The 15,169-nt window shown below is 47.5% G+C and overlaps 1 protein-coding gene and 1 long non-coding RNA gene across 5 annotated transcripts in view; one reads left to right on the top strand and one right to left on the bottom strand.

Moving 5' to 3' along the window:
- Positions 1-10,097, bottom strand: part of M1AP (meiosis 1 associated protein) — a 39,123-nt gene extending 29,026 nt beyond the window's left edge. For both annotated transcript variants that reach the window (XM_074903653.1, XM_074903654.1), the window contains exons 1-2: positions 9,614-10,097; positions 1,602-1,894 (exon numbers count right to left, since the gene is read on the bottom strand). In XM_074903653.1, coding sequence (XP_074759754.1) covers positions 1,602-1,850 — 249 coding nt within the window. In that variant the 5' untranslated portion in view covers positions 1,851-1,894; positions 9,614-10,097. The remainder of the gene's footprint in view (positions 1-1,601; positions 1,895-9,613) is intronic.
- A 1,544-nt stretch (positions 10,098-11,641) lies between these two features.
- LOC141959519 (uncharacterized) lies at positions 11,642-14,872 on the top strand. 3 transcript variants are annotated; one of them, XR_012633466.1, is made up of 4 exons: positions 11,642-11,749; positions 12,644-12,760; positions 13,112-13,259; positions 14,608-14,872. It is a non-coding gene; the product is annotated as an uncharacterized LOC141959519 (long non-coding RNA). The 3 variants fall into 3 exon arrangements; XR_012633467.1 differs by lacking the exon at positions 11,642-11,749 and adding an exon at positions 12,045-12,157; XR_012633468.1 differs by lacking the exon at positions 11,642-11,749 and adding an exon at positions 12,241-12,503.
- Positions 14,873-15,169: the final 297 nt, after the last annotated feature.

Below are 15,169 nucleotides of genomic sequence, written 5' to 3'. Positions count from 1 at the left end.
AAATTATCAACAGAAGTACTTGACTCTCCATCTCATAATATCCTCAGATCAAAACTAGATGTCTTTCTGGAGGAAGTGCTTTAATGATATATGGGTACTTTAGTGAAATACAATAGCCTGGAATATGAAGGAAGCCAAACAATGATCTAATGGTTCTTCTGTCTTCAAAAACTGTGATTAGCAAAATGAGGATTTGTTGTTTAAATGAAAAAGACATCTCATGAGCAGAAGATTCATATGATAGGGCAAGTAGAGGGATTGGGCCAAAGTGCAGTTGTGCTCTGGTGACCCATAATTACCAAATAAAATCTGAGGTTGCCATCAGCCAGCGCATAATGGATCAGTGTCAGGACATACCTGGCAAATACAAAAGCAGGTATTTGGCCCCACTTACAAATTAAATTGGATGTAATGCAAAATCACAGACAGGCCTGGAACCAGTTGTGACATAGATTGCTTAGTCCATCCTACAGTGACATGCCAGGATGAATCACATGTAAATTTATCCTAGGAAGCAAGACAAATGTGTGTTCTTACAGCCCCTAACCAGGGTGATTTCACAGCATCTCCAGAAAAAGTTTCTTTGGTATCCCCTTAGTCATCCTTGTCACATTATCTATAACCTGTTCTACAAAATAAACACCACCATTAGCCACAGTCTTCTTGCAGGTCACATTTGCTAAATGACCGTTGATTTCTGATTTTTTTTTTTCCCCAGTTGGCCTCTACTTTTCCTGAGATGTGAAAACTTGACACAATATTTCAGAATGTTTTCACCATTGCTGAATAAAGTGGAAGGGTTAATACTGTGTGTTTACGTAGTGTAAATGAGAGTGCTCAGTATGACTGCTCATAATAGTGTAACTTCATAGATTCTTGTGAACTTTATGATGCTTTGTAATCCCAAACTTTTAATGCAGAGCTGCTAGTCATTGTCCATCTATATTTATTCTGCTGCATATCCCTAGATGAGTGAAATACTCATTCTTACTGACTTTGAGCTATAGATTTAAAAGATGTGTAGATGGGTGCTTAGATACACGGTTTAGTGGTGGACTTGGCAGGGTTAGATTTACAGTTGGACTCAATGATCTTAAGGGTCTTTTCCAACCTAAATGACGCTATAATTTCAGGATATTTCTCAAATTTGGCAAAAATATTTTGAATTCTGATCCTTTCCACTTAAATGTTTGGAATCTCTACACAAATATTATCACTTTGGGAATCAGCAGGTACTATTCCACTATCCAAATTATTACAGCTATAGAGTTGTGTTTGATAATTTTGATAGAGAAGCATTACAGACTGCAGAAAGTAGCATATGAAAGGGAGAGGTACAACAGATGTTTTAGAACGGAACAGCACAAAACCTAAATTATGCATTTGAGCAACTTCACAGATCAAAAATATGACACTCCTCCTTTTAAACATCATTATTTCATAAAATTCACCTCTTCCATGAAGTCCATGAAACTGTGCTCTTTGAGAATGATGATTTTTCAGATACACATTTGTAGTAAATTACAACTTTCTTTGCTGAACTGCACCAATGCATTGCTCTCATGTCTGTTAGACCCCAAGAAACATAATTTCACACATACCGTGAAGGGAAGCAGACACTCCTGCTGGTTCTGCACCACGTAGAGGCTCAGCAGGGGAACACGGCAGGGGCCTATCAAACTGCATGCCAAACAGAGCGTGTTTTCCAGAGCTTCAGAAAGTACAGAACAAGTGTTGGTCCAGGAAGGTGATGTGATATCCACAATGACAATCCGTGATGGCTGCTGGCAGTGTACTTTAGTAGCAGGAAATGTTCTCCGTGTTTCTGAGAGTAATCTTCTGGAATTCATGGCTTCTGAACATGGGTATTAGATGTCCAGTTAAACATTTGCATCTGAATAGGAAAAATTAACAAATAATAGCAATCAGTGAGACTCTCCCTCTCCCATTCTCTTGAAAGCAACCTGACACAGAGCAGAGAGTAATGAATTAGACTCCTAGAACCTTCTCCAAAGCAGTAATTGTCCACATTCCAAGATAAACTCACACAAAGAGAAGGAAAAACGCATACAGTCAGAAAACAAAATGGTTCAACTAAAGAAAATGCATAGCAGATATACTCTTGCAACTGGAGCAGTTAAAAATGTTAATAGCATAGCCATGCCCAGCCCGTGGATGAGCTGTGTGGTGTGCGGTGTGATCCCGCAGCGTGGCTCAGGTGTGTGGCATCAATCTCCAACAGAGGAGTGATCCCAGCAGCAAGACTTTGAACTCCTACTCCTACCGCTGCAGCAGCCAAGTGATTATACCCAGACACCCTAAGGAGAACACAGTCCCCACTCCTTGGTACTCAGTGTGAGACAAGTAGCTGTCATATCCAAAAAAGGCCAGCATGGTGCAGCAAGAAAATATTGCATATACATAAATTTAACTTTGTGGATGGTGGAGAACTGACCTTTGTTCTTCAGAGTTTCTAGCAGCTGTGGTTTCCTTTCTGCACTGACAAAAGCCTCAAGGAATGCAGCACTGAGGTTGCCTCAGTACCTCACACTGTTTGAGAACAGGGGAGTGCTGCAAGCCTTAAAAAATCTGTAATGTCAGAAACTCCAACAGAAAGTATTTTCAGCTAAACACCAGCTTTGATTCCCAGAGCTGGCTGGAGGTGCTGGGAACGCTGTGCAGGGAGGTGGCTGTGCCAAACGACGCAGAGATGTGTTAGAGCAGCTCGTGGTGCTGTCAGTGTTGCAGGCGACAGCTTGCCCAAGGAAGGAAAGGGAAGATCAGGGCTTCCCAGCTTCCAGGTCCTGTGGAGGAAGACAGGTGGTTCTTGTTGCAGAGCCCTGGGAGACCCCGCATCCCTCAGGCACATGGACAGAGTGTGTGGTCAGGATACATTTCTCCCACACCCCTTTCTGTGTTTCCTTTCAAATATCCACCCTTTAATCCAGCAGCACCACTACGTATCTTTGCACGCGTAAGGCTTGACTGTTGCTGCTTTCAGAGACATCCCCACAATCTTTTAAGAAAGTTTGACCGTTTCTGTGAAACGGTAAGCAGAGAAGAGTGAGAAGCAAACAGGAGTGTGCTGTCAGGTCTTGTGTTTTTCCTGTGCCTCACGTGTATGAAACAGAGGAAACCACTCAGCCTTGATCCCAGAGTAAACACCTCGTAGTTTGGCTCAGAGGTTTAGAGGCAAAAGTATCCACATGCACCCACCCTCAGACCCTGAATATGATGCTTGTTCCTCGCCTCCCCAGTTTTCCTTCAATGCATACATCTTAAGCGTAAGAGCCAGCATTTTCCTGATAAAAAAATCCTTTTTCTTTCTTCATCGTGAACAAAGATCCTGCCTAAAATCTTCTTTTCACTAAATCTAAACATATCTGCACAAAGCACTCAGTGCTGTTTCTAAGTTTATAGGAAAAGCTTCAAAAATATGTCTTGACCTTCATAATAACAGTGGTATGTAACATACAAGTCTACTTGTGCCCAGAAAAGTGTTTGTATAATTGCACATACCCTCTCAATATGAACTAGAATAAATTCTGTCTTTCTACAGCTGTGAAAATCCTCAATAGTCTTAGTGAAAGTTTGAGGTGACTCTGGATTTACATAGTTGGGCTCTGGTCAGAACCCAGGCCAGCATGCATTCCTTCATTTGAGTGGTATTCTCAGCTGAGACAATTAACTCTTGTATCCTCACCAAGGAGACAAGCTACTGTATTTTCTACAGCCTCCAGCACTTTGGAGTAAGAATTTCTGTAAGTCTTGAAAAGATCAAGAAACACGTTTCTATTTGATTGAAGTATCACCAGAAAAAACCTCTATATTTCTAGGATGTCAGTGAAAGCAAAACTGAGTGATCACAGATTGAATTTTAAAACTGAGGCTAACATTTCAGAACTGCTGAAAATGTTATATATATACAGATCATGTACATATGTGTAGGTATCTTGCTTTGACTAATAACCTGATATAATTTCACTGGAAAATTAAAAACTGCCAAATACCACTTTAACCAGTGTCTTTTCTGGAGCTTTACAATTTACAGGAGTTTACTAAATTACTTCACTGAATCTTGGAAAATACTTGTGTCTCTGCATTTTTTGTGATTAGGCTTCATACTACTGAACTAACTCTGCAAGCCACCAGTGCTTTCTCAAACAAGGAAACAAAATCCATCTGGCAGTCAGAAATCTAGGAGAGTTGGGTCTTTGATGTGTATTGGTTTTAGAGAGAAAAATGAGCCTGGATTATGAAAAAGATACAGTTTTCTTAAATGTGAATGAATTCTCTCATTCTTGACACTGTACAGGACTATGCTTATTTTAAAATGCTTTTGCGGAAAGGGTCTCTTACCAGCTATGCTCCTTATCAGCTGAATGAATTTAATTTCTTCATAACTGTGGTGTCTTAATTAATCTCTGCTTAGCAATATTCATATGATTTTTCTGTACAATATTTGACATACAGTATAAACTGCCCACCTCTCTTTCAGCCTACACCAATCACACTTAGCTGTGATGAGGCTGGGTAACTGGAGAATTCTGCATAATAGCCTATCTGGTTGCTATGGTAAAATCACATCTTCATCTAAGCAGCAAGTGAACTGCCAGAGAGCCTGGGCTAAGGGATTACACCGTAATTCAGTGTGCATGAGTGAAAACCGTTAGTTCTAGCAGCTGATATGACAGTAACTTATTGCTCAATAAAACAGAATTTACCAACTGTCAGAGCTAGTTGCTAACAGTGATGTACATTCTGCTAAATGCAAGAAGACATACACTTTTCAGAATTATAAAGACAGGGACAGGAAGAAAACTTTGCCTTATTGACTGACTTGTGAGTGCTGATGACATTATGCAGTTGCATATCATCCTACATGCTTCATTTGTTCTGGTTATACAAAACCATTAAATAATATCAAAGTCTAAAAAAGCATAAATGAGAGGCAACACCAAAGCCACCGGTTAAAGAACACTAAGGACAGGCTCCATCTTCTTTCTAATATAAGAACCAGCAAAACTTGGATCCAGCCTTACTCTAAGTGGGAAGAAAAAAACCAAAAATGTGGATAATAAGTTTAAGTTAAGAATGCCTTGCTGGGTAGCTAAGCCCTACAGTCCTACAGCTATGAAGACAACTACTTTGACAGCAGCCTGTTTACAGAGAAGGAGAGAGTAAAACCAAGAAAAAAACTGGGATGAGATAATAATGAATACAAGCTATTGGCAAGGAAATGCACAGAAAATGGTGAACAAAAGGCACCAACAAATGGTAACAGCTGACAGGTTTATAAAAACTTACTCTGTAAATTATTGAAGAACAAAAGCTAAATACTTCAAAAGAAAAGACAATCTTGAAATAGTATAAATCTGCGATTAGCTTATAAGGATATGATTTTCTTTAATGATGCAGAAAAAGTGTTCAATAAATATTTTGATCTGCCTTTAGAAAAAAGCACTGATAACTAATTATTCTCTTTTCCATTAGTGGTTAGGGTGCATACTAGCCTGCAGCTGCTAAGACTGTGAGTTTTACATTTCAGAAAGGGGATCTTTGTGCCCAGAAGCTCTTTGAACCATTTGCTGTTAACCTTTAACTCATCTCAGAGCTGTGCAAGTTCCAGAGTAACCATGTTCTTGTTTAAACAAAGAGCACGCAAACCAGTTCAGACAGCGATAGCCTGTCTGTCATAAGGTACATACCAGGCAAATTCATAGAAACAGTGATACAGTGCAGCCAGATTTTAAAAACAGTTGCATAATCACACAAAATACATCTCATTAATCAATAGATTTTAGTAGGATTATGTATAGGTCTAGGTGGTCAAGACAGGCACATCAGCAGAGTATAATTTGCCTCTGTGAAGCATTCAATTTAAACACACCTGCTTTTAGTCACCATATTACTATAAAAAGCACGAATCCCATCAATTATTAGAGTAAGAGCTCATTAATGGAGAAACTGCAGATATCTATAAATGAGGATTATTCAGTAAAATGTTGCCACTGCAGTTATACAGTAATCTATTTTTTACTTAAGTAGAAACCAGATGATACACAAAAATTTACCTCATCAAGTGTATAGAAGACAGAACACTGACACTGCAAAGAAGAATCGTTTGTAAGGGCTTAACACATTTGTTCATCAAACTGGGCTAATCTGTGTACTATGCATTCTAATATAGCCAAATGCAAGTAACCAAAAGAGCAGCAGAGGTAGCCAAAGGTAAGAGCTTATGTCACCTCCAAGTCAGAAAGTCCCCAAACTGCAGGGAGAGGCCAGGAGAGCGGCCTGCAGCAGCATCACTGCAGGCTCATTCTCTTTTGCACTCCCCAAAGCATCTGCTCTGGGACACAAGTTCATGAGGAGACAGATCCTGGGTTTACCCTGTGTCACTATTTTCATATATTTATCATCTGGAGTTTCAAAGCAGCTGGTTTAAAAACATGCCATTTTCTGAGTAAGCTTCAAGACCCTGTGAAACATGAATATTCTCATGTGGAAAACAGATCAAGCTGCACAAATGAGTGGGTTGATTAGATAAAAACAGAGCAAGACATGGAGAAGCCTGAGCTGTGAAGTGGCAATGCAGTGTGGATGGCCTCTGGTGTGTAACTTTTTGTCTCCCTAGCCTAGAAAGGAAGGCACTTATTAAAAAAGGTCAGGATGAACAGAAGAATAAAAACAACCAAACAAAAAATGCTGGCATAAAATCAAGCTACCGGAAACAAAATTATTTAAGATCCTATATAATAGAAGACATTACATGGTTTTCTATACACCAGTGCTATAACCAGTAATAAATAAGTGGCTTCAGGCTTGTGCTCTTGTTGATATAAAATCACCAAATCTTAGTAAGAATAGTCACTTTATCATAGTCTTAAAATCACTCATTATAACCTTACTTTTTTTTTTTTTCCTTAAAAGAGGAATTATAACATTATAGGAGTTTAGAAAAAAGCATTTTTAAATTTTGAATCACTAAAAATGATGCAGCAAATGGTTGTGAATGCTTATCAATCAGTGTGTTGACAGTTAAAGCAAAACAAGGACAAGCTGATGCATAATGCATATGCCCAAGTGCCCGATAGAACAACCAGCCAACTCATAAAACCCATCAAGAATGCTCCGAGGAAAGCCATGTTATCATGAGGGACTTCTGTTTGACTGATGTGTTAGAACTCTCAGAATTAAAACTTTTTAGGTATTGTAATATCTTTTTGATGAGATTATATATATGATTAATGAAGCCTCACAGGGCATACACTCTATCTTGCCTGGCATCTTGATTAAGAAACTAGAATGATATGAAGTCAACATACACATTAAACGGATAAAAACCTGCATAATTCATAAACCTCAAAACCTAACTGCAGACAGGCAGCCATCACTGAGGGCGCTTTAGTAAGTGCACATGAAATGGTGAGATACACGCAGGTATCAGAGCAGACTAGAACTGCCCTCCATGCCAACGCCTTACAGACAGGCCCCCTTTTATTTCCTTCTTTCTGCCACTCCCTGACACAAAGCACCCTGAACCCTCTTCAATGCAATGAAACAGGATGGAGCAAAAGGGGACTGCTATTTCCCTTCCATCACACCTTGAAATACCCTTTAACAATAGCCAGGGCACTTTTCTGACAGGTACAGTATCTTATGTGAACTCTTCCCCTGAGAACAGCATTGGATCCACACGTTGCACATGCTGAATGTCTCTTCTAGCCATTAATCCAGTGTATGAAATGATTAGTGGCAATAAGCATATCAGCTTCAGTAGAGGAGTGATCTCTTCTTGTTTTTTGAATACAGCAACTTAGTTAATGGAACCAGGAGAGAACTCTGGTATGTGCATCCTCAGTGGAAGCAGCTGCCTCACCGTAACCCAGACCTGAGCATTTACATGCCAAAAAGGGCAGGCTTTAAGACACCACTTTCCCTTCTCTACTTCCACACAGCCAGCTGAGGTAATTCTTTGCTCAGGGTTAGAACCCAAAATCTAACACCGTGGCCTGGGTTCTGCTTTGATTCTACCCAGGATCTTCCCAGCTTGGACTGAACAGAGCTGCACCTGAACGACCAAGAGCACTGCTGAAATTACAAATGTCAGCCCAAAACAGCCGGTCTTCTTTCTCCAGCAACACCAAATTCTGCTGGACTGTGGACAGCGAGAGGCTGAATCAGACAGAACTGCTGCAAGAAGGGTTTTGGGAGGGAGGTTTGGAACAGCTGTTCCTCACAAATCTGCCGCAGGGGCAGGCAGAGGCTGGTAGGGAAGGGCAGGAAGGCACCCTAGCAGATCCCAAGGCCTGTGTCCTCGCAAGCACACACCAGCCTGTGGCACAGATCCATTCCCCCCGACGCTGCAGCTTCCCTTCCTGTGCAGCTCCTCCACAGTAACATGGAAAACCTCACAGGAGTTCACACTGTTTCACAGCACAACTCATGACTAGATTGACAAAGGAAATCCACAGTTCGGCAGGGGACAATGCTGCAGGGAGCAGCCGGCCCCCTCCTCCAATCTCTCCCTCCTCAAACCACTCTCCTCTACCAAATAAAAATTGGTGCAAGAACAAACAAATGGTCATCGCCCAGCTCTGGGCAGTCATGTAGCAGGGGGCTGTGTCTGCTTACCACCTCCTACTGCCAAAGCACCTGACACTCTTTTGAAGGCTGCATGTCATGCTGGTGGCCAGCTGCAATTATCTCAAGTGGTTCGATTTCAGGTTACGCTAGAAGCAGTCCCGTGATGTCATGCTGTATTAGGAATAGGGGACTAGTCAGTGAAACTTTAGCATCACAGTTAGCATGTCACACACTTTACTTGTTAACTGGCCAAGACTCACTTTCATAGTGGGGGCTTCCCATCCCACTGCTGCTGCTGGCAGACTGCTCCTAAGCCTCAGTGCCCTAGTGATGAGAAACCTCCCAGCGACTGTCATCCTAAACATGGTGTCTTGCCATTTTATACCACCGTTCTTGTGCCAGCACTATCCTTCCATAATTTTTTTCTGCCTCATTACTTGCACCTTTTACGTATTTGTAGACAAAAATCATATCCCCGCTCAGCTTCACTTTGCCCTTCATGAGGCATGGTTTTTCTAGCTGCAGCTCATAAAACGGACTCTCTATTTCTCCCATTATCCCAGTCACCCTTTTCTGCAACTGCTCCAATTTAAACATTTCTGTACATATCTCACTTCCATCCATATTTTATTCAAGTTACACAAAACATTTGATGGCATCTCACAAATTTATAATGCAGCTGACACTTCCCCATTACTAGTGAATGGCATTTGTCATATATGACACCTGGGAATACGGAATACTTTGAACTCAGATGATAAACCAAAGCACGTAATTTAGTATATGTATTTTTTCAATGGCTTTCAATGTTGCTAAGGTGTAGTTTAGGATTTTTCAAGTCTGGAAATTGTCCTCGAGAGGTTTTATAAAATAACCAAATTATACTGGACACAAGTGGCGGAAAGCAGAATTTGTGCGTTAACGACGTGCTAATAACAATTCCTGTTAATCAAGAAAATAATCCGTCGGATCCCGCCTGCAGCGCTGTGTTTATACCGCGTCCCACAGCCGAAAGCCCGCGTACCTTGGACGGGACCTCCGAGTCCCAAACTCCCCCTGTGACATTCTCGCAGGTTCCCGTTTCCTGCACTATTTTCTGGAAAGCTCCGGGAAGCCGCCCGGGCCCTCCGCCCAGCCCCGCGCCGGCCCGGCACAGCCCCTGCGGCAGCCGTCCTCTGCCCCGGGCACCCCCGGCACCGCAGTGCCGCGGTACCGGCAGCTCCTCCCGCTCTGCCCGACGGCGCCACCGGAGCAGGGCGGGCGGGACCGGACGGCACCGGGCGCGCTGGGGGAAATGGCGGGAGCAGCGGCTGCGCCGCTCCCCAGAAACGAAACCGCGGCGGGAGGGATGAGCCGGACCGCCCGCCCGCCCGCCAGACGCTGCCCAGGCCGCGGCCGAAGCACCTCCCTGCCCGCCGCGGCCGGGCTCTCCGGCGGGGCAGCCGGCGCCGCGGTTACCTGCCCGAGCCCGGCCGACGTGCCCGGCAGCGGCGCGGCGATCCCGGCGGGCGGGGGCTCAGCGCGGCCCGGGCCGGCCCTCAGGCGCGGGGCGGCGGGCGGGGGCTCCTGCAGGAGCAGCTGTGGGCTGGGCCGTGCTCTCCCCGCTCGTCTGCGAGGAAGCGGGTGCTCACCGGAAAACCTGCGTTCTTCGGGAGGGATTTCAGCTGAGAACGCCTGCTGGGGATCTCGGGCTAAGTTCAGTAACGGCTGTAAGGGGCTGCTGCAGAAATCGCTCTGTGGGTCGCGGTAGTACTGTGGGCTGTAGCAACAGCAACAGATTTGAACAGACTTGAACACCTATTTTATACTGAACACATCAGGTTCGCCGTCTGTTCTGTTGCCATGAAGCAGCTCCCTGCCTCTGTTGAAGGCCTGGGTGGGAACATGCTGGCCCAGGGAAACCTTTTCTCAGACTCTCCCACTAGCACTGACATAAAGGCTTTCCATACCTTTAGGTGCCTTTCTCCTTGTACTAGGTTTTGCGTTGAGCAAGAGAACAGGTTTTCCTGATTAAATTCACATTTGTTAAATGAAATGTGTTTTTTCTTGCCAGGATTATAGGTATCCTGCTCTGTCACAGTCTGTACAATAGCCTTTGCTCTCTGTATGCATCAGAAAACATTTGCCTTCTCCCTCTCTCTACCTTTCCCTGTCCTCTCCCCTTCTCCCCACCTCTTCTCCCCTCTTCTACCCTTTTTGATTTGACAATAAGAAAAGTTCACAGCTTGTGTTCAAATACCAAACAAGGGACTCCAGTAGAATAAGGAATAGATCCAATACTAGGTATACAGCTATCCCATTTATTTTACTATGGAGCTGTTACTTGCCTCTTTTCTGTCATTCTTTGTTTGTTTGTTTCTCAGCAGAATTACAAAGGAAGTAGAAGAAAAACCACCTTGGTTGACAGTGTTTGCATGATTGGAACTTTTTTACAAACAACTTGCAAGCAGTTATAATGATCAATTTTAGATAGTTTTTGAAAACTAGGCGGCTTGTTTGGCATGTATTGTGTTCTGAAGCAACATTTAGCCTGTCCCTGTGGCATCTTTCATTAACCTTGGATACTACTTTGTCTGTCTTACAAAAGTCAAAGTTTACCGCCTGCTGTCTGTCACCCACTCTCCCTGTTACCAGTCATTGACTGAGATTCTCAAACTGTATAGGAGACTCAAGCTGTTTAAAAAGTTATTCATCCACCCAAGATACAAGACTGCCTCTCCTTCCCGTAGCTCTGTTTTTTCTCAGATGTTTTCCAAATGCAGAGGCATTTGTGCATGAGTGATTTTCTTACTGTGTAGCACAAAGAACAGACTAACAAAGGTTAATACCCTTGATCCCGTCATCACAGCTACAATGAACATGGGATCTCGGCTTCTTTATTACCGCTAGTGCGGTGTGCTGGGGAGAAGACCCATGGGGTACAGCTCCCAAAACTGCTGAGGAACCGGCTGTGAAGGAACCCAGAGCGGGGGGTGACGGCTCCCTGGGGTGGGGGGTGGCCCCACGTTCCTGCTGGGCTCCAGCCATGGGCCGGGCCGGAGGAGCCGCCGGGCCGGGCAGGGAGGCTGCAGGCAGCGACCCCTCCCTGTCCGGGGCCGGTGCTGGAGGAGGAGCCGGTGCGAGCCGAGGCAGGAGCGGGGCCGCGCGGCTGCGGGGAAAGGTGCGGCGGGACCGGGGGCGGAGGCCGCTCCGCGTCGGGGCCGGGCGGCGGCGGCGCTGCCCGGAGCCGCGCGGGGCTGCGCTCGGCCGGGCTTCCGGGTGCGCGGGCGGCGCGGCGGGAGCCGTAGTCACGTGCAGGGGGCTTCCGGTCGGCCATGTTGGCTCCCCGGGGCACGCCGGGAGCTGCAGTTTCTGCGCTCTCGGTTCCCCGCAGCCGCGGCGCTGGCGGGCGCGCGCGGCACGGCACAGCCCTCGGTACCGGCGCGGCCCCGCGGCGCGGCCCGAGACGCGGTTTTGTGGCGGTTTCCCGCGGGCTGCCCGCGGCTCCCCGAGACGCGGTGTGCCCCCCGGCCCGGGGGTGCGCATGCGCGGCCGCGGCGTCTCCCGGGAGTGCGCGTGCGCGGCGGAGGTGAGCGTTGGGGCTGCGGCCGGGCCGGTCCGCGGCAATAAGGGTCCCTGCCGCCTCCGTGCCCCCTCCCGAGGCCGCGCTGGGGCCGCGCGTGTCCGTTCCTGCCCCGGGGATGCCGCCGGCTGCGCCCAGCTCGGGCTGGCGTGGGGTGTCTCTGCCCGGCCTGGCGCTCCTCACGTCCCACGGAAGGGACGGGCGGAGCCGAGCCTTCCCGGCCGTGGGCAGCGGGGCGGGAGCCGCCGCGGCTGGAGCTGGAGGGGCCGGAGAAAGGGAAGGAAGGAGAACGTCAAGGGCATGTGGGCAGCAGCCGCCTCGCCCTGCAGGAGGAGAGCGCCTGCCTCTCCGGGTGAGCGAGGAGCCCTCTGCACAGTCCGCAGCGGGCCGGACCCAGGCGCGGAACGGCCGCGGAGCGAGCGAGCGGGCGAGGCTGCGTGTGTCGGAAGCCACGTCTTGTAAGAGCCGAGAGACACCCGCGTATTCTTTTAGGGGGAGGTCAGCCGGGCGAGTGGAGTTTCAGAAGAAGAGGAGGGGCAGGAGGAAGGAAGGAGAAAGAAGCATCTGACCTGTCCAGTTCTCCCGGCAGTGCCGGGAGCGAGAGCCGCGGTGAGGCCCGGGCCCTCGGGGCCCTGTCGCCCCCCTTGTATGTCCCAGTCCCTTCCCGCCCTTCTCTTTCCCATGCTGTGATTTTTTTTTTCTTCTTCTTCTCTATATCTTTTCTTTCTTTTCTTCTGCCTTGCTCCCCCTTCCTCTCTCACTTTCTCTCTCTTGTCTTGCTGCTCCCTTTTCTTTTTCTGTCTGCACTTCTGACTGCTTGTTCTGTACCTTTTGCATCACTGCTCAGTCCATTTCTCTCTCGATCCTTCCGTTCTGCTCCTCACTTCTCGGTTTCTCTCTCTTTCCTCTGTCCTACTCCTGCACGTAGTGTGTGATTGAATGAGGTTCTGTGTCTAGCAGGCCTCATCTCGTAAGAGCTGTGAGACACCTACATCTTCTCATAAGTGGAGGACAGCCAGGCACCTGGAGCTGTAGAAGAGGAAGGGAGAAGGCAAACAGAAGGAGGAGTCTGACCTGTCAAATTCTCACGGCAGCGCGGAGAACTGCAGTAAGTCCCGAGCTCTTGGGCCCCTCTCATCCCTCTTGTGTGGCCTGGTCCCTCCCTGTCTTTCTCCTAGACTCCTCTCTTTCTGGTGCTGCTCAACTTTTTTTGCTCACCTGTATCTTCCGTCTTGCTTGGAGCATCTCCCTGTCCCCATCTTGTAGGTCTTCCCTTTCTCTGCCCTGTACCCTGCCGCTCTTGTTGCCTTTCTCCATCCCTCTCTGTCCAGCTCCCTGTTCCTATTGATGCCCCTTTCTTCTTCCTGCACCCGCTGCTATTCCCTGCGATCTCCATCTCTCTCTTTCCTGCTCCCTGTCCCCCGTTTTTCATTCCTACCTCCGTCCCTCATAGCCTGTCTGGCCTTTTTCCTCGGTGTCTTTCTCTCTGGCTGACTCCCTTCTGCTGTTTTTCATTTCCTCCCTATCCATCTTGTTGCCCATCGCTCTTTTGTCTTCTCTCTCTCCGTGTGTCGCTGTCTGTCTTCCAGTCACTGTTCTTTAATTCCTCCCTCTTCCCTGTAGCTTGCTGCTATTTTTTTTTTCCCTGTTCTCCATCATGCTCTGTCGGGTGCCCTGTCCCTGTTTATCAATTCCTCCCTCTGCCCTGCGGTCTGTCTCTTTTCACCATTTAATTTTTGCCTCGCTCTCTCTCTGTCTGGCTCCTTGTGCCGGGTTTGCGAATTCCTTCCTCTGTGCCCCGTACCCCCTGTGATCTTTGCTGCTTTGTGGCCTGTTTCTGGCTGGCGCTCTGTTACTATTCAGTAATTCCTCTCTCGATGCCTTGTAGTCTGTTGCTTTTGTCTTTTCTCCATCTCTCTGTCTCTGTTTCCCCTGTTTTAGAATACACCCCCCCACTCCCACCCCCCTTCTTTCTGTATGCATCAGGATTAGTTTTTGGCTCCAGGTCTCTTTTTTTCTGTGTCTCTGTCCCTGTTTCCTAATTCTTCCTTCTCTGCCCTGTCACATGTAGCGATGTGATTTGTTTTGTGTTCCTTCCCATGGTTTGCTGTCCTGACTCCCCATCGCTGTTGCTTTTTCCTCCCTCTGTGCCCTGTTCTCTGGAGCTTTTTGGTCTTTCTTCCATCTTGCTTGGTCTAGCTCCCTGCTCCCCCCCCTTTTTTTTTTTCCCCTCCATGTCTGTTGTGCCACCCATCCCAGCTTTTTTTTTTCTGCATCTCTATGCTGCTCCTCGTCCTTCTTTGTTGGTTTCTGTCCTGCTCCTCCTCCTTCTTTCTGCTGCCTGTTTTCTTCTCTCCCTGCTGCTTTTTTATCTGCATATCCACACTGGGTTCCCTGTCCCCATCCTCTCACCGCCCCATTGCTCATCTCTTGTTTTCTCTCTACCCCTGTACTAGTCAGCTAGCTGCCACCTTTCTTCTGTCTTCTTGTGTCCTGCATCTTTCTCCTCGTGTTTGGCAGTTTCCAGCTCTGCCCTGCAGCTTGTTGCTCCAGGAACCGACTGACTGTTCCCGGCTGGACTGAGGAGCGTGGCTCCGGGAACAAGCGCCAAGGTGTGCCAGGGGCAGGGGCAGCATTAGGGGCCCTGAGCCCCGGAGCAGACTCACTCCCTTCTGGGACTTGTTCTGTGTGTGACTGAATAAACACTTGCTGGCTGCCGGCTGCCTTTTGTGCTTCCTTTGCCCCAGGTGAGGGGCTGGGAGGGGTGATGATGCTCTGTGGGGGTGGGTGATGGCCTCCAGCTGTGGGCTGGGGCTGGAGGGGCCCCAGGTGTGGGCAGTGAGGCTGATGGCAGCGGCCCCTCCCTGTAAAGGGCTTGCTCCGGGTGGAGGGGCGGGTGCTGCTGTTAAGAGCAAGGCAGCCGTCGGAGGGGTCGGTGTCAACCAAGGGAGGAGCAGAGCAGTCGCTGAGCATTGCTGGGCCCTGGCTGCACCGAGGGAGAAGGTGAGTGGAGCCGTG

This window comes from Athene noctua, chromosome 4, assembly GCF_965140245.1.
Source record: "Athene noctua chromosome 4, bAthNoc1.hap1.1, whole genome shotgun sequence".
Taxonomy (NCBI): domain Eukaryota; kingdom Metazoa; phylum Chordata; class Aves; order Strigiformes; family Strigidae; genus Athene; species Athene noctua.
Note: the sequence above shows the minus strand (reverse complement) of the source record. Positions and strands in the feature narration are given on the sequence as shown.